Source organism: Coregonus lavaretus (assembly GCF_964263955.1).
Source record: "Coregonus lavaretus genome assembly, chromosome: 25".
Classification (NCBI taxonomy): Eukaryota; Metazoa; Chordata; class Actinopteri; order Salmoniformes; family Salmonidae; genus Coregonus; species Coregonus lavaretus.
Window position 1 is genome coordinate 672,285 of NC_140012.1, and position 20,247 is coordinate 692,531.

Genomic DNA, 20,247 nt, shown 5'->3' on the forward strand with positions numbered 1-20,247 from the left:
AAATATATAATGAGTATTTAAATAGTTGTATTTGAAAATAAACTTGAGTATTTCTTTGAGTATTTTCAAATATATGCCAATACTGTATTTCCACACATTGAGACATACAATTAGAACCCACACATGCATATAAAATCATGTAAGTGCATGACCGTCTGAAAGAGATGCTGCAGAGTTTTTAAAATACTTTTAAATCAGTAGTTTTGAAAGTAGCGCTCGAGCCAAAAAGGGTCCCCGAAAATTGTGTACAACGTCATGTGTTATCACGTCGTTATTCTCGAGCCCTGCAGAGTGTGCAATAAGAGAGTAAAAACATTTGCATTTTCAAATCGGTAGACTAAATGACAATTATTTACAAAATGATGCAAGGGATTTTGTTTGCTAGTCAGGGCCAAATTGCCTTACACGAGCGAATGTGATCATGTACATTTACACAATGGAAAAGTTATACTTTTATGTTTGCATAAAATACCCTACTCCTTGGAAGTTGTGTATTGATTATACAGTGCCTTCAGAAAGTATCCCTCACTTATCAAATCCACTTCAATCAATGTAGATGAAGGGGAGGACACAGGTTAAAGAAGGATTTTAAAGCCTTGAGACAATTGAGACATGGGATGAATGGGCAAGACAATAGATTTGTGCCTTTGAACGAGGTATGGTAGTAGGTGCCAGGCACTCTGGTTTGTGTCAAGAACTGCAATGCTGCAGGGTTTTTCACACTCAAGTTTCCCATGTGTATCAAGAAGGGTCCACCAACCAAAGGACATCCAGCCAACTTGACACAACTGGGAAGCATCACTGTGGAAAGCTTTCAACACCTTGTAGAGTCCATGCCCTGACTAATTGAGGCTACTCTGAGGGCAAAAGGGGGTGTGCAATTCAATATTAGGAAGGATTTGACATTGACACGTCGAGTCCAAAATGGAAGGTTCAATCACTTGAAGTACAGCACGCTCATAAACATTTAAAAAATGGGATTGAGAAGTGTCACAGTCATTTGTCAGTTCCTCCAGCAGTATAAAGGTTAAACCCTTGAAGCAGTTTCCTAGACCCAGATTAAGTCTACTTCATGCTCAATGGAGATTTCACATTTAAAATACTTTTCAGTCCAGAACTAGACTTAATCTGTGTCTGAGAAAAATTGCTACCTCTGTACTCAGTTTCACATAACTCGAATACATTAGACATGTATTTGCATAAATAAGATGCTATTTTGAAGAAATGTTTAAGATTCATTTGGGTCACATTTTATATTGTACTTGTACTTATATTGAAAGGACCACACGTTTGTCCTGTGCGTGTGATCTGACCTCAGGGCCATTTATTATTTATTTTCTACCCCGCATTTCAATCCTCCCACCTCAAGTGGCCTATATAGCACCTTCTCACACCATGTTTGAACTAATTGTCACGTGTGCATACTAGCTAGTACCAGAGTGACACACCTCCACTCTCTATCCTGTGACACCCCCGGAACTCACTCACGTCATTTCCTGTCACAAACTCCAATACCTCCTGCACCTCGAGCTGTTTCGGCCTGTTGTTTCCGAAGTTTTATTTTGTTCAAAAGTGTTTGTGTCAAAACCTGCTGGTTTGGACTGGATGTTTACCATCTAGCCAGCTAGCCAGGTTGCAATGGAGCCCGCTGCAGCTGGAATAGCTAACGAACGTTTCCAGTGCTGTAGAACCTGTGTTTATTACGCTCTTGTCCGGAACAATATTGACAATCCGGCGTTACAATGTGTCAAATGTTTGCTTGCGGAGGATTACAGGAAAGAGGTGGCTATCCTTAGCAAGCACATTTCAATTCTGCGCAAACTTATGGGGAAAACGCAAATTGGAACTTTCTCGTTCTCAACTCGTGGCTGAACGCCGCTCGGGCTTGATGAATGTATCCCCACCTTGTCATCTGTCCCAATGCAAATGGCCTGTACTACCTTGAACTTGCCTGCCAAAGAAATTGTCTCCATCTGCTTCTCCTCCTCCATCTTGTAGTGGAGTAGACGGAGAACAGCAAGAAGATTTTTGCAATCAGCGCTGGTCCCATGTCACAAGTCATGGAAACCGAAGGAAGCGGCATGATACTAAACGGACTAGAGTGTCTGCGAGAGGTCCGGAGAAGATTGACATTAAGAATAGCTTCGCCGCCCTGGTGCCTGATCTACCTGCACCTTCATCGCTGGAACTGCCTGTGTCTGCGACAGCTGTGCTGACTCCAACTACGCAGACTGCAGTAGCGGCATCGTCGTCGAGTTCGGCTCCTTTCCCTCTCTCTGGATCTGACGGGGCTCTGCCTGCTGTGGGAGGTCTGGACCTATCGCAGGGAGCTGTGGACGTACGCTATCCTGCTTCTCGTGGACCCGTGAAAGGTTCCATGAATTGTGTGAGGGGTAGGAATGGGCAGATTTCTCCGTCCCCTTCCCCAGCCGTTGTATTGGGCAGTTCAATGGTGAGAAATGTCTCAGTACCTGGAGCAAAAACGTTGTGCTATCCAGGAGCACGAGTACAGGACATCAATAAGCTTCTCAAAAACATTTTAAAACTGCATCAGGAAATTGAGTATCATAGTTTATGTGGGATTCAATTACATTATGAAGGGCAGCTCAGAACAGCTGAAGATGGATTTTAAAGAACTGATTGGGTCTCTGCTTGACACCATATAACCCAGTGTCACTCCGGTTCACACTGACCGTGGCGTTCGCAGAAAGTAGCCCATCACTTTTTACAACGGATCAGTCGATAGTGCGTGCAAAATCAGGGCATCAATGTTGTTGAGAAAAGTAGCAAAACCTTTGTAGTTCTCAATGGCTAACGTTATATCTTTCAAAAATGGCGTGGTAGAAAGGACTATCAACACATACTGAACAGCTCACATTACAGACAGAAGCATGCTACATGGCAATCCAAACTCATCTCCCGGCATGTCCAGCCCATCCATTATCTCAGCCAATCATGCCTATTGGGAAGGTTCCTGTCTTTTTCCGTGGCTAAACCAACTCGAAATATAACAATTGTATTCGTATTTATGGATGGAATACAAGTTTGTTATTAAGGCACATGAAAGTTCACATTTCAGAAGGCATTTCTGCCCCCAAAAAATAGCATTTTAATAAAAAATTAACATTTACGTTCAAATCCCTCTGTGAAGTAGTGACGTGCGACATATGCCTAGCTTCCTGAAACAAGTCACATATGGCTACAGCTTATTCTGCCTCACCTAAAGCCCATTAATGTGGGAAGCTACTATAGACCACCAAGTGCTAACAGTCAGTATCTGGATAACATGTGTGAAATGCTTGATAATGTATGTGATATCAACAGAGAGGTATATTTTCTGGGGGATTTAAATATTGACTGGCTTTCATCAAGCTGCCCACTCAAGAAAAAGATTCAAACTGTAACCAGTGCCTGCAACCTGGTTCAGGTTATCAGTCAACGTACCAGGGTAGTTACAAACAGCACAGGAATGAAATCATCAACATGAATTGATCACATCTTTACTAATGCTGCAGAAATTTGCTTTAAAGCGGTATCCAAATCCATCGGATGTAGTGATCACAATATAGTAGCCATATCTAGGAAAACCAAAGTTCCAAAGGCTGGGCCTAATATAGTGTATAAGAGGTCATACAATAAGTTTTGTAGTGATTCCTATGTTGTTGATATTAAGAATATTTGTTGGTGTGTAATAAGGAGCAACCAGATGCTGCACTTGACACATTTATGAAAATGCTTATTCCAGTTACTAATATGCATGCACCCATTTATGAAAATGACTGTAATAACTGTTAAATCTCAGTGGATTGATGAAGAATGGAAACATTGTATTGTTGAGCGGGATGAGGAAAAAGGAATGGCAAATTAAGTCTGGCTGCACAACTGATTGGCAAACGTACTGCAAATTGAGAAATCATGTGACTAAACTGAATAAAAAGAAGAAGAAACTATACTATGAAACAAAGATAAATGGCATAAAGAATGATAGTAAAAAGCTTTGGAGCACCTTAAATGAAATTTTGGGCAAAAAGGTAAAATCAGCTCCATCATTCATTTAATCAGATGGCTCATTCAACAAAAAGCCACTGAAATTGACAATTACTTTAATATATTTTTCATTGGCAAGATTAGCAGACTTAGGCATGACATGGCAGCAACAAACTCTGACACTACACATCCAAGTAAATCTGACCAAATTATGAAAGACAAGCATTGTAATTTTGAATTCCGTGAGTGTGGAAGAGGTGAAAAAAGTATTGTTGTCTATCAACAATGACAAGCCACCGGGGTCTGACAACTTGCATGGAAAATGACTGAGGATAATAGCGGACGATATTGCCACTCCTATTTGCCATATCTTCAATCTAAGCCTACTAGAAAGTGTGTGCCCTCAGGCCTGGAGGGGAGCAAAAGTAATTCTGCTACCCAAGAATAGTAAAAAACCCTTTACTGGCTCAAATAGCTGATTAATCAGCCTGTTACCAACCCTTAGTAAACTTTTGGAAAAAATTGTGTTTGTCCATATACAATGCTATTTTACTGTAAACAAATTGAAAACAGACTTTCAGCACGCTTATAGGGAAGGACATTCAACAAGCACAGCACTTACACATGGCTGATGATTGGCTGAGAGAAATGGATGATAAAAATATTGTGGGAGCTGTTTTGTTAGACTTCAGTGCGGCTTTGGACATTACCGATCATAGGCTGCTGATGGAAAAATGTGTCATGGCTTTACACCCCCTGCTATATTGTGAATAAAGAGTTACCTGTCTAACAGAACACAGAGGGTGTTAATGGAAGCCTCTCCAACATAATCCAGGTAAAATCAGGAATTCCCCAGGGCAGCTGTCTAGTCCCCTTACTTTTCTTAATCTTTACTAATGACATGCCACTGGCTTTGAGTAAACCCAGTGTGTCTATGTATGCGGATTACTCAACATCATACACGTCAGCTACTACAGCAAGTGAAATCACTGCAAAACTAAACAAAGAGTTGCAGTTCGTTTCAGAATAGGTGGCAAGGAATAAGTTAGTCCTAAATATTTCAAGGGCGCTCTGGTTGAATTTTATATTTTATATTTGAATCATTTTGATTTTTAAGGTTAACCACATTACAATGATTTTCAGATGCAAAGACGATATTATAATATAAACTCGTCCCTTTTTCAGGACCCTCTCTTTCAAAGATAATTTGTAAAAATCCAAATAACTTCACAGATCTTCATTGTAAAGGGTTAAACACTGTTTCCCATGCTTGCAATGAAATATAAACAATTAATGAACATGCACCTGTGGAACGGTTGTTAAGACACTAACAGCTTACAGACGGTAGGCAATTAAGGTCACAGTTATGAAGTCTTAGGGACACTAAAGAGGCCTTTCTGCTGACTCTGAAAAACACCAAAAGAAAGATGCCCAGGGTCCCTGCTCATCTGCGTGAACGTGCCTTAGGCATGCTGCAAGGAGGCATGAGGACTGCAGATGTGGCCAGGGCAATAAATTGCAATGTCCGTACTGTGAGATGCCTAAGACAGTGCTACAGGGAGACAGGACGGACAGCTGATCGTCCTCGCAGTGGCAGGCCACATGTAACAACACCTGCACAGGATCGGTACATCCGAACATCACACCTGCGGTACAGGTACAGGATGGCAACAACAACTGCCAGAGTTACACCAGGAACGCACAATCCCTTCATCAGTGCTCAGACTGTCCGCAATAGGCTGAGAGAGGCTGGACTGAGGGCTTGTATGCCTGTTGTAAGGCAGGTCCTCACCAGACATCACCGGCAACAACGTCGCCTATGGGCACAAACCCACAGTCGCTGGACCAGACAGGACTGACAAAAAGTGCTCTTCACTGACGAGTCGTGGTTTTGTCTCACCAGGAGTGATGGTCAAATTCGAACTTATCGTCGAAGGAATGAGCGTTACACCGAGGCCTGTACTCTGGAGCGGGATCGATTTGGAGGTGGAGGGTCCGTCATGGTCTGGGGCGGTGTGTCACAGCATCATCGGACTGAGCTTGTTGTCATTGCAGGCAATCTCAACGCTGTGCGTTACAGGGAAGACATCGTCCTTCCTCATGTGGTACCCTTCCTGCAGGTTCATCCTGACATGACCCTCCAGCATGACAATGCCACCAGCCATACTGCTCGTTTTGTGCATGATTTCCTGTAGGACAGCAATGTCAGTGTTCTGCCATGGCCAGCGAAGAGCCCGGATCTCAATCCCATTGAGCACGTCTGGGACCTGTTGGATCGGAGGGTGAGGGCTAGGTCCATTCCCCCCCAGTAATGTCCGGGAACTTGCAGGTGCCTTGGTGGAAGAGTGGGGTAAATTGTATCTTACAGCAATAACTGGCAAATCTGGTGCAGTCCATGAGGTGGAGATGCACTGCACTACTTAATGCAGCTGGTGGCCACACCAGATACTGACTGTTACCTTTGATTTGGACCCCCCCTCCTTTGTTCAGGGACACATTATTCCATTTATTTTAGTCACATGTCTGTGGAACTTGTTCCGTTTATGTCTCAGTTGTTGAATCATGTTATGTTCATACAAATATTTACACATGTTAAGTTTGCTGAAAATAAACGCAGTTGACAGTGAGAGGACTTTTCTTTTTTTGCTGAGTTTATATTTTATTTATATATATATACACAGTGGGGGAAAAAAGTATTTAGTCAGCCACCAATTGTGCAAGTTCTCCCACTTAAAAAGATGAGAGAGGCCTGTAATTTTCATCATAGGTACACGTCAACTATGACAGACAAATTGAGAATTTTTTTCTCCAGAATATCACATTGTAGGATTTTTAATGAATTTATTTGCAAATTATGGTGGAAAATAAGTATTTGGTCACCTAAAAACAAGCAAGATTTCTGGCTCTCACAGACCTGTAACTTCTTCTTTAAGAGGCTCCTCTGTCCTCCACTCGTTACCTGTATTAATGGCACCTGTTTGAACTTGTTATCAGTATAAAAGACTCCTGTCCACAACCTCAAACAGTCATACTCCAAACTCCACTATGGCCAAGACCTGAGCTGTCAAAGGACACCAGAAACAAAATTGTAGACCTGCACCAGGCTGGGAAGACTGAATCTGCAATAGGTAAGCAGCTTGGTTTGAAGAAATCAACTGTGGGAGCAATTATTAGGAAATGGAAGACATACAAGACCACTGATAATCTCCCTCGATCTGGGGCTCCACGCAAGATCTCACCCCGTGGGGTCAAAATGATCACAAGAACGGTTAGCAAAAATCCCAGAACCACACGGGGGGACCTAGTGAATGACCTGCAGAGAGCTGGGACCAAAGTAACAAAGCCTACCATCAGTAACACACTACGCCGCCAGGGACTCAAATCCTGCAGTGCCAGACGTGTCCCCCTGCTTAAGCCAGTACATGTCCAGGCACGTCTGAAGTTTGCTAGAGTGCATTTGGATGATCCAGAAGAGGATTGGGAGAATGTCATATGGTCAGATGAAACCAAAATAGAACTTTTTGGTAAAAACTCAACTCGTCGTGTTTGGGGCACAAAGAATGCTGAGTTGCATCCAAAGAACACCATACCTACTGTGAAGCATGGGGGTGGAAACATCATGCTTTGGGGCTGTTTTTCTGCAAAGGGACCAGGACGACTGATCCGTGTAAAGGAAAGAATGAATGGGGCCATGTATCGTGAGATTTTGAGTGAAAACCTCCTTCCATCAGCAAGGGCATTGAAGATGAAACGTGGCTGGGTCTTTCAGCATGACAATGATCCCAAACACACTGCCCGGGCAACGAAGGAGTGGCTTCGTAAGAAGCATTTCAAGGTCCTGGAGTGGCCTAGCCAGTCTCCAGATCTCAACCCCATAGAAAATCTTTGGAGGTAGTTGAAAGTCCGTGTTGCCCAGAGACAGCCCCAAAACATCACTGCTCTAGAGGAGATCTGCATGGAGGAATGGGCCAAAATACCAGCAAATAGTGTGTGAAAACCTTGTGAAGACTTACAGAAAACGTTTGACCTGTGTCATTGCCAACAAAGGGTATATAACAAAGTATTGAGAAACTTTTGTTATTGACCAAATACTTATTTTCCACCATAATTTGCAAATAAATTCATAAAAAATCCTACAATGTGATTTTCTGGAAAAAAAAATCTCATTTTGTCTGTCATAGTTGACGTGTACATATGATGAAAATTACAGGCCTCTCATCTTTTTAAGTGGGAGAACTTGCACAATTGGTGGCTGACTAAATACTTTTTTCCCCCACTGTGTATATCTAAAAGTATTTGATGGCCACCATGGCCAAGACCAAAGAGCTCTCCAAGGATGTCAGGGACAAGATTGTAGGAATGGGCTACAAGACCATCGCCAAGCAGCTTGGTGAGAAGGTGACAACAGTTGGTGTGATTATTCGCAAATGGAAGAAACACAAAATAACTGTCAATCTCCCTCGGCCTGGGGCTCCATGCAAGATCTCACCTCGTGGAGTTGCAATGATCATGAGAACGTTGAGGAATCAGCCCAGAACTACACGAGAGGATCTTGTCAATGATCTCAAGGCAGCTGGGACCATAGTCACCAAGAAAACAATTGGTAACACACTACGCCGTGAAGGACTGAAATCCTGCAGCGTCCGCAAGGTCCCCCTGCTCAAGAAAGCACATATACAGGCCCGTCTGAAGTTTGCCAATGAACATCTGAATGATTCAGAGGAGAACTGGGTAAAAGTGTTGTGGTCAGATGAGACCAAAATGGAGCTCTTTGGCATCAACTCAACTCGCCGTGTTTGGAGGAGGAGGAATGCTGCCTATGACCCCAAGAACACCATCCCCACCGTCAAACATGGAGGTGGAAACATTATGCTTTGGGGGTGTTTTTCTGCTAAGGGGACAGGACAACTACACTGCATCAAAGGGACGATGGACGGGGCCATGTACCGTCAAATCTTGGGTGAGAACCTCCTTCCCTCAGCCAGGGCATTGAAAATGGGTCGTGGGTGGGTATTCCAGCATGACAATGACCCAAAACACACAGCCAAGGCAACAAAACAGTGGCTCAAGAAGAAGCACATTAAGGTCCTGGAGTGGCCTCGCCAGTCTCCAGACCTTAATCCCATAGAAAATCTGTGGAGGGAGCTGAAGGTTCGAGTTGCCAAACGTCAGCCTCGAAACCTTAATGACTTGGAGAAGATCTGCAAAGAGGAGTGGGACAAAATCCCTCCTGAGATGTGCCCCTATCTGGTGGCCAACTACAAGAAATGTCTGACCTCTGTGATTGCCAACAAGTGTTTTGCCACCAAGTACTTAGTCATGTTTTGCAGAGGGGTCAAATACTTATTTCCCTCATTAAAATGCAAATCAATTTATAAAATTTTTGACATGCGTTTTTCTTAATTTTTTTGTTGTTATTCTGTCTCTCACTGTTCAAATAAACCTACCATTAAAATGATAGACTGATCATGTCTTTGTCAGTGGGCAAACGTACAAAATCAGCAGGGGATCAAATACTTTTTCCCCCTCTGTGTGTATAAAGGGAACACTAAAATAACACATCCTAGATCTGAATGAATGAAATAATCTTATTAAATACTTTTTTCTTTACATAGTTGAATGTGCTGACAACAAAATCACACAAAAATTATCAATGGAAATCAAATTTATCAACCCATGGAGGTCTGGATTTGGACTCACCCTCAAAATTAAAGTGGAAAACCACACTACAGGCTGATCCAACTTTGATGTAATGTCCTTAAAACAAGTCAAAATGAGGCTCAGTAGTGTGTGTGGCCTCCACGTGCCTGTATGACCTCCCTACAACGCCTGGGCATGCTCCTGATGAGGTGGTGGATGGTCTCCTGAGGGATCTCCTCCCAGACCTGGACTAAAGCATCCGCCAACTCCTGGACAGTCTGTGGTGCAACGTGGCGTTGGTGGATGGAGCGAGACATGATGTCCCAGATGTGCTCAATTGGATTCAGGACTGGGGAACGGGCGGGCCAGTCCATAGCATCAATGCCTTCCTCCTGCAGGAACTGCTGACACACTCCAGCCACATGAGGTCTAGCATTGTCTTGCATTGTCTTGCATTAGGAGGAACCCAGGGCCAACCGCACCAGCATATGGTCTCACACGGGGTCTGAGGATCTCATCTCGGTACCTAATGGCAGTCAGGCTACCTCTGGCGAGCACATGGAGGGCTGTGCGGCCCCCCAAATAAATGCCACCCCACACCATGACTGACCCACCGCCAAACCGGTCATGCTGGGGGATGTTGCAGGCAGCAGAACGTTCTCCACGGCGTCTCCAGACTCTGTCACGTCTGTCACATGTGCTCAGTGTGAACCTGCTTTCATCTGTGAAGAGCACAGGGCGCCAGTGGCGAATTTGCCAATCTTGGTGTTCTCTGGCAAATGCCAAATGTCCTGCACGGTGTTGGGCTGTAAGCACAACCCCCACCTGTGGACGTCGGGCCCTCATACCACCCTCATGGAGTCTGTTTCTGACTGTTTGAGCAGACACATGCACATTTGTGGCCTGCTGGAGGTCATTTTGCAGGGCTCTGGCAGTGCTCCTCCTGCTCCTCCTTGCACAAAGGCGGAGGTAGCGGTCCTGCTGCTGGGTTGTTGCCCTCCTACGGCCTCCTCCACGTCTCCTGATGTACTGGCCTGTCTCCTGGTAGCGCCTGACAGACACAGCAAACCTTCTTGCCACAGCTCGCATTGATGTGCCATCCTGGGTGAGCTGCACTACCTGAGCCACTTGTGTGGGTTGTAGACTACGTCTCATGCTACCACTAGAGTGAAAGCACCACCAGCATTCAAAAGTGACCAAAACATCAGCCAGGAAGCATAGGAACTGAGAAGTGGTCTGTGGTCACAACCTGTAGAACCACTCCTTTATTGGGGGTGTCTTGCTAATTGCCTATAATTTCCACCTGTTGTCTATTCCATTTGCACAACAGCAATTTCCACCTGTTGTCTACTCCATTTGCACAACAGCATGTGAAATGTATTGTCAATCAGTGTTGCTTCCTAAGTGGACAGTTTGATTTCACAGAAGTGTGATTGACTTGGAGTTACATTGTGTTGTTTAAGTGTTCCCTTAATTTTTTTGAGCAGTATATATATATATACACATATACACACAGTACATGCATACATACATACATACAGTGGGGAGAACAAGTATTTGATACACTGCCGATTTTGCAGGTTTTCCTACTTACAAAGCATGTAGAGATCTGTAATTTTTATCATAGGTATACTTCAACTGTGAGAGACGGAATCTAAAACAAAAATCCAGAAAATCACATTGTATGATTTTTAAGTAATTAATTTGCATTTTATTGCATGACATAAGTATTTGATACATCAGAAAAGCAGAACTTAATATTTGGTACAGAAACCTTTGTTTGCAATTACAGAGTTTATACGTTTCCTGTAGGTCTTGACCAGGTTTGCACACACTGCAGCAGGTATTTTGGCCCACTCCTCCATACAGACCTTCTCCAGATCCTTCAGGTTTTGGGGCTGTCGCTGGGCAATACGGACTTTCAGCTCCCTCCAAAGATTTTCTATTGGGTTCAGGTCTGGAGACTGGCTAGGCCACTCCAGGACCTTGAGATGCTTCTTACGGAGCCACTCCTTAGTAGCCCTGGCTGTGTGTTTCGGGTCGTTGTCATGCTGGAAGACACAGCCACGACCCATCTTCAATGCTCTTACTGAGGGAAGGAGGTTGTTGGCCAAGATCTCGCGATACATGGCCCCATCCATCCTCCCCTCAATACGGTGCAGTCGTCCTGTCCCCTTTGCAGAAAAGCATCCCCAAAGAATGATGTTTCCACCTCCATGCTTCACGGTTGGGATGGTGTTCTTGGGGTTGTACTCATCCTTCTTCTTCCTCCAAACACGGCGAGTGGAGTTTAGACCAAAAAGCTATATTTTTGTCTCATCAGACCACATGACCTTCTCCCATTCCTCCTCTAGATCATCCAGATGGTCATTGGCAAACTTCAGACGGGCCTGGACATGCGCTGGCTTGAGCAGGGGGACCTTGCGTGCGCTGCAGGATTTTAATCCATGACGGCGTAGTGTGTTACTAATGGTTTTCTTTGAGACTGTGGTCCCAGCTCTCTTCAGGTCATTGACCAGGTCCTGCCGTGTAGTTCTGGGCTGATCCCTCACCTTCCTCATGATCATTGATGCCCCACGAGGTGAGATCTTGCATGGAGCCCTAGACTGAGGGTGATTGACCGTCATCTTGAACTTCTTCCATTTTCTAATAATTGCGCCAACAATTGTTGCCTTCTCACCAAGCTGCTTGCCTATTGTCCTGTAGCCCATCCCAGCCTTGTGCAGGTCTACAATTTTATCCCTGATGTCCTTACACAGCTCTCTGGTCTTGGCCATTGTGGAGAGGTTGGAGTCTGTTTGATTGAGTGTGTGGACAGGTGTCTTTTATACAGGTAACGAGTTCAAACAGGTGCAGTTAATACAGGTAATGAGTGGAGAACAGGAGGGCTTCTTAAAGAAAAACTAACAGGTCTGTGAGAGCCAGAATTCTTACTGGTTGGTAGGTGATCAAATACTTATGTCATGCAATAAAATGCAAATTAATTACTTAAAAATCATACAATGTGATTTATATTCCGTCTCTCACAGTTGAAGTGTACCTATGATAAAAATTACAGACCTCTACATGCTTTGTAAGTAGGAAAACCTGCAAAATCGGCAGTGTATCAAATACTTGTTCTCCCCACTGTACATACAGTGAGGGAAAAAAGTATTTGATCTCCTGCTGATTTTGTACGCCCTGGATGAGGGAAGGAGGTTCTCACCCAAGATTTAACGGTACATGGCCCTGTCCATCGTCCCTTTGATGCGGTGAAGTTGTCCTGTCCCCTTAGCAGAAAAACACCCCCAAAGCATAATGTTTCCACCTCCATGTTTGACGGTGGGGATGGTGTTCTTGGGGTCATAGGCAGCATTCCTCCTCCTCCAAACACGGCGAGTTGAGTTGATGCCAAAGAGCTCGATTTTGGTCTCATCTGACCACAACATTTTCACCCAGTTCTCCTCTGAATCATTCAGATGTTCATTGGCAAACTTCAGACGGGCCTGTATATGTGCTTTCTTGAGCAGGGGGACCTTGCGGACGCTGCAGGATTTCAGTCCTTCACAGCGTAGTGTGTTACCAATTGTTTTCTTGGTGACTATGGTCCCAGCTGCCTTGAGATCATTGACAAGATCCTCCCATGTAGTTCTGGGGTGATTCCTCACCGTTCTCATGATCATTGCAACTCCACGAGGTGAGATCTTGCATGGAGCCCCAGGCCGAGGGAGATTGACAGTTCTTTTGTGTTTCTTCCATTTGCGAATAATCACACCAACTGTTGTCACCTTCTCACCAAGCTGCTTGGCGATGGTCTTGTAGCCCATTCCAGCCTTGTGTAGGTCTACAATCTTGTCCCTGACATCCTTGGAGAGCTCTTTGGTCTTGGCCATGGTGGAGAGTTTGGAATCTGATTGATTGATTGCTTCTGTGGACAGGTGTCTTTTATACAGGTAACAAACTGAGATTAGGAGCACTCCCTTTAAGAGTGTGCTCCTAATCTCAGCTCGTTACCTGTATAAAAGACACCTGGGAGCCAGAAATCTTTCTGATTGAGAGGGGGTCAAATACTTATTTCCCTCATTTAAAATGCAAATCAATTTATAACATTTTAGACATGCGTTTTTCTGGATTTGTTTGTTGTTATTCTGTCTCTCACTGTTCAAATAAACCTACCATTAAAATTATAGACTGATCATTTCTTTGTCAGTGGGCAAACGTACAAATTCAGCAGGGGATCAAATACTTTTTCCCCTCACTGTACGTACATACATACATACATACATACATACATACATACATACATACATACATACATACATACATACATACATACATACATACATACATACATACATACATACATACATACATACATACATACATACATACTACCGTTCAAAAGTTTGGGGTCACTTAGAAATGGCCTTGTTTTCCATGAAAACATACATGAAATTAGTTTGAATAGGAAATATAGCAAAATGCATAGGGAACGTAGTCATTGACAAGGTTAGAAATAATGATTTTTAATTGAAATAATAATTGGGTCCTTCAAATGTTGCTTTCGTCAAAGAATCCTCCATTTGCAGCAATTACAGCCTTGCAGACCTTTGGCATTCTAGTTGTCAATTTGTTGAGGTAATCTGAAGAGATTTCACCCCATAATTCCTGAAGCACCTCCCACAAGTTGGATTGGCTTGATGGGCACTTCTTACGTACCAAACGGTCAAGCTGCTCCCACAACAGCTCAATAGGGTTGAGATCCGGGGACTGTGCTGGCCACTCCATTATAGACAGAATACCAGCTGACTGCTTCTTCCCTAAATAGTTATTGCATAGTTTGGAGCTGTGCTTTGGGTCATTGTCCTGTTGTAGGAGGAAATTGGTTCCAATCAAGCGCCGTCCACAGGGTATGGCATGGCGTTGCAAAATGGAGTGATAGCCTTCCTTCTTCAAGATCCCTTTTACCCTGTACATATCTCCCACTTTACCACCACCAAAGCACCCCCAGACCATCACATTGCCTCCACCATGCTTGACAGATGGCATCAAGCACTCCTCCAGCATCTTTTCATTTGGTCTGCGTCTCACAAATGTTCTTCTTTGTGATCTGAACACCTCAAACTTCGATTTGTTTGTCCATAACTTTTTTCCAATCTTCCTCTGTCCAGTGTCTGTGTTATTTTGCCCATCTTAATATTGTATTTTTATTGGCCAGTCTAAGATATGGCTTTTTCTTTGCAACTCTTTCTAGAAGGTCAGCATCCTGGAGTCGCCTCTTCACTATTGACGTTGAGACTGGTGTTTTGCGGGTACTATTTAATGAAGCTGCCAGTTGAGGACCTGTGAGGCGCCTGATTCTCAAACTAGACACACTAATGTATTTGTCCTCTTGCTCAGTTGTGCACCGGGGCCTCCCACTCCTCGTTCTATTCTGGTTAGAGCCAGTTTGCGCTGTTCTTTGAAGGGAGTAGTACACAGCGTTGTACAAGGTCTTCAGTTTCTTGGCAATGTCTCGCATGGAATAGCCTTCATTTCTCAGAACAAGAATAGACTGACGAGTTTCAGAAGAAAGTTTTTTGAGCCTGTAATCGAACCCACAATTGCTGATGCTCCAGATACTCAACTAGTCTCAAGAAGGCCAGTTTTATTGCTTCTTTAAATCAGCACAACAGTTTTCAGCTGTGCTAACATAATTGCAAAATGGTTTTCTAATGATCAATTAGCCTTTTAAAATGATCAACTTGGATTAGCAAACACAACATGCCATTGGAACACAGGACTGATGGTTGCTGATAATGGGCCTCTGTACACCTATGTAGATATTCCATAAAAAAATCAGCCGTTTCCAGCTACAATAGACATTAACAACATTAACAATGTCTACACTGTATTTCTGATCAATTTGATGTTATTTTAATGGACAAAAAAATTGCTTTTCTTTCGAAAACAAGGACATTTCTAAGTGAACCCAAACTTTTGAACGGTAGTGTAAATCCGAACTGGTTCTCTAGCAAATTAGTAAGATTGTCTCACCCCATGTTAAAGAATGGCCTTTTTCCCTTTATTCAGATTACAACCTCTCACTTTCAGTTATTTGAAAAGGAAATCATCTCCCAAATATCACTATTTCTAAAACAAGCCATAGAAAATCCTCCAGAAATCTGCAGAGCTGGGAAGATTGTATGCCCCATATAAATAATATTCTATTGGTTGCAAGAATTTTGTATAATAATTTAAATAGAAAAATTATACGTTTTGAATCCGACGTCGTTTCGCGTATTAGTTCATAAACCCTGTGCCATGGAATCAGTACGTCAAAAATCTCTTCCCGACTATTTTGCAATCTATATGGCACGGCTGTCAAATTTAGGTCCTTTAATGAAACTGGTATACTTTTTTATTTATCACAATTTTCTTTAACCAATTATGGTCTTTAATGCAGGGCTGACAGACAAGTTCCTTTATTTTTCCCCCTTCCACTTACCTCTTCCATTTTTGCGGTAATGCTGCAATTAGTTGATTGTAAACATTTCAATATGTTTTTGTTAGCTGCATGTGCGACATAACTCCACCAATCCTACCAGTTGGTAGAGCATGGCGCTTGCAACGCCAGGGTTGTGGGTTCGTTTCCCACGGGGGGCCAGTATGAAAAAATGTATGCACTCACTCACTGTAAGTCGCTCTGGATAAGAGCGTCTGCTAAATGACTAAAATGTAAAATGTAATTAAACATTTTTTCAAAAAATAATGTTTTTTTTATCAATTAGTATATTTGAGTTTAACCACAATATTTGTTGCATTATTTGTTCTGTCCTTTCTGGTGGATTAAATAGTTTTTAAAAATAGCGATATTTGCTAGAGAACCAGTTTGGATTTAAGTATAACTTTTGTATGACTGAAGCCTTTAGTGAGAGGTCTAATGCTTTAATATTTGATCATTTAGGGCTACTTTGAAGAATCTAAAATCTAAAATATATTTTGATTTGTTTAACACTTTTTTTGGTTACTACATTATTCAAAATGTGTTATTTCATAGTTTTGATGTCTTCGCTATTATTCTACAATGTAGAAAATAGTAAAAATAAAGAAAAACCCTTGAATGAGTAGGTGTGTCCAAACTTTTGACTGGTACTGTATGTTTAGGGAATGTTTTTTGAACGTCATGTCCTAACATCACACTATAACTTTATGAGAGTATTGTGGGAATATTCCCTGCTGGTTGTTAAGGGTGTTTTGAAAAACATTCCAATGTTTTCTCAGAACCACTTCAATATCTCCCACTTTTTGTTGTGGCAATTATGTTCTAAGGACATTACTGGAACATTGTGTTATAACATTCCATGGCAACCTAATAATAAACTTAGGGGAATGTTCTGTGGTTGTTATAGATTAATGTTCCAAGGATAGCCTATTTAATGTAAAACATTTTCTTAGTAAAAACATTTTGTTATCAAAAACATGCTTGGAATGTTTGTGGGATGTTATCATCCTAATGTTAGATCAAACCCTAACTAGAAATGAATGGGAATGTTAGCTGATGTCCTGGTAATGTTCCCGGCTTCCTGGGTAGCCATCTGCGTCCGCATTGTGTCCGTCTCTGTCATGTTATTTTTCAAGAACACAATTCCTACTCACATTTTAAGCCCTGCATGCTCAAACTCGTGATTTGTTGGGAGAATTTCCTGTCTGAAGAGCACCCATTTTTTTCTCCCCATTCGAAGTGGCCCAGAAAATCCACCATGTTACCCAGACTACTGCTGTTGCCGTAGGTGTGGGATTTCCGAGACTACCCCACTTATGAATTTAGCTAGCCTGTTGCTTAGAATCGTACATCTAGCCTGCTACTTATTACCATATCACCTATAGCCTGTTTCTTACAACCATGATAACCTATAGTCTGCTGGTTATAACCATACAGTAACCTAAAGTCTGTTAATATACACTTTAACAACATATACAGAAACTGCTAATAACCATACATTATAGCTTGTTGTTAATAACCTAAGTGTGTGTGCGCATGTACGTGTGAGATGTGTGTGACGTGTGAGACGTGTGTGTGTGTGTGTGATGCTGATTCTGGGCTTGTCAGCAGCCATAAAGGCTACGTGTTGCCCTGCCTGACCTCCGCAGAGTGTGCAGGGTCGTTTGAATAGGCCTTTAGAAAGCTCTGGTGTGGTGTTGTGGCTGCTGACTCAGGGAGCTACAGCGCGCCACCCCTGTCCCCAGTACACGCAGGCCAAGTCCAGTATCTATACAGTATAGAGAGCATGTCAGGATCCTAGAGCACACCAACTGCTCCGCACGCCCCATAAAATCGACACCTCGAGGTTTGGAGAAAGCAAAAAAAAATAAAAAGGAGCGAGACAGGAGGAGCAACGTATTTCAGATGCAGAGTGGCGTGGCGCTTAATGAGGAACCCAGGTAAGGGACCCCTCCCCCCTCATGCTGCTGCCCACCCCCACAGTGCCACAGAGGCAGGGCTCTTTGCCCACTCTCGGACCACTGCTAGGCATTCTGGCACCATGGGGGTGAGGGAGGGAGGGAGGGTGGGGTGTGTGGTGAGGGAGGGGGTGAGAGATGGGGGTGGGGGGCTATGTAAAAGTTCTGGATCACATGTGGACTATAGTATGGCCTGTTTGGCCATTTCTGTGTTTGCGTGCATGTGAGCGTGCACGTGCGTATGTGTCTGAGTATGGGGTCCCATTGTTGCAGTTCTTGGGTAACCTGATGACTAGGCTCTTCTAGAACACATGCTGATATTGTGAGCCCAATGGGCTACTGTGGCCTACCTATCTGGATTGGTCCTTTAAAGAATGGAAATATGACAGGTCTGTGAGAATTGTCACTCAGAAAGATTTACTCTGTCGGGGACATACTTTGATTCACTTATGACTTCTTAATACCCGAGCTAGCTGAACATGTTATGACTTTATAATTCACCTGCCAGTGGATTACTTCAACAGGTTTGGCCATGACATTAATGCCTCATTTGAAACAGTACGTGCTCAATGGTCTCTGAGTAAGTGGTTCAGGGTGTTTTCAATTCTCATGGATTCTGTGTGTTTGGATGACTTTTTGGCATACCTGATGTTGAAGTCAGCAGAATGTTTTAAGAAATGTTAGCTTGTCTAATGTTGAGGTAATCAAAGGAGTTGTGTCAAGTTAGCCTTTTCTCAAGGAAGCGGGGCATTATCTGGACTACCTGCTTCCACAGAAATAGCCTAGAGTAAGAATAGAGTTTTACGGATGTCTCGCTTTTATACCAAGGTCTCACACTCATATTTAAAAATCCTCCCCCCTTGGTTTGATGTTGAATACAGTGAGGGTCAATAATTAATGTAGCTTTTTTTTTCCAGTAGCATGTGCGTGTTATGTCTAATGACTTTAAAAGTGGCATGCATTTTGTTTAAGAATGCCCTGTGTTATGTGGGTGCTGTTTTAAGGCGTATTGTCCTATCTAAGGCTTAAAAATAACTACCTTTTAAGATTCACCCTTTGAAAGTGAAACAATTTTCTTTGCAGAGGAATTTTGTTGTTGAGTTTACCAGAGGTTATAGATGTAGGTCTATCCAAACAAGTTGGTATGTTGGTGCCAGTAATACAAACATAAGTCAGTCACTATCAACTGGGTTCAAATACATTTGATGTAACTTTACCTGAAACATTTATCCAGGTATCACTGGCTACCTATATGTGAGCGTATGTGTTGTCTTTGAATACATTATTATGATTATTTTTATCCCTATGTCTTGCTCAGTAAGAAGAATAAGGATGGCAAGACGCGGGAGCAGGACTACTCTTCTGAAAGCCATTACAGAATCGTTTCACCAACATTCCAGTATAAGATGAGCCACCAGCGAGTGGGCAAGTGCATCATAATCAACAACAAGAACTTTGATGAAAAGACGGGTATGGCATCACTTTTTATATTGACTTGGATACATGGTTGTCTAACACTACTATATTATCCACACTGCTTTATTAAACTTATACAACACTAATACATTTATGTAACACAGTTACTCTTTATGAGATTGTTCATTTCTCCAGACTGCGACCCTTTGACTTTGAATTGGTCGCACCGGTGCGAGCTCCACATTCTACCTGGTCACCTCAATCAAAACATCCTATTTTTTGTGCGGATAAAACTATGATTTGGTCAAACAGTAAGGTGCATTATTGTCATGATTCTGTAATGAAAGTGTCTGCCCTGCCACTGTGCCTGTTTCGCTGTGGCCGGCTGCTGTAATGAGCAAGCCTCGCACATTCTCTCTCTCTCTCCCCCCTTGTGCACCCCGAAAAATGCAATCTGATTGTGTAACATTTCGAAATGCAATTGCGGGAAAAAACACAACTTTGGAAGCAACTACCTGTTAAAGAGAGGAGGGTCTCAGCTTTCTGTTTGTAGAATTTGTATTTCATAACTCTTAATATTGAGCTCAAAGCACACTGTTTTACAATCGAGATATCTGATATGGCTTTGAAAGACAGAGCACGCGTAATGTGCATTAGCCATCGTGACTGCACTAATCCTCATTGGGTAGTAGGCCTACTGCTGATGCAAAGTTTTTTTTACGACATTACATTTACTCTTACATGGCTACTAACAGTAGTTGTTATTTTTAGAGGTTAGCGATC

At 42.8% G+C, this 20,247-nt stretch overlaps 1 protein-coding gene across 1 annotated transcript in view; it reads left to right on the forward strand.

Annotated features, from left to right (window-relative positions):
* The window catches only part of casp7 (caspase 7, apoptosis-related cysteine peptidase), a 33,180-nt gene that overhangs the window by 5,622 nt on the left and 7,311 nt on the right, over nucleotides 1–20,247 (forward strand). The window contains exon 3 of the mRNA XM_084141839.1: nucleotides 19,367–19,518. Coding sequence (XP_083997965.1) covers nucleotides 19,367–19,518 — 152 coding nt within the window. The remainder of the gene's footprint in view (nucleotides 1–19,366; nucleotides 19,519–20,247) is intronic.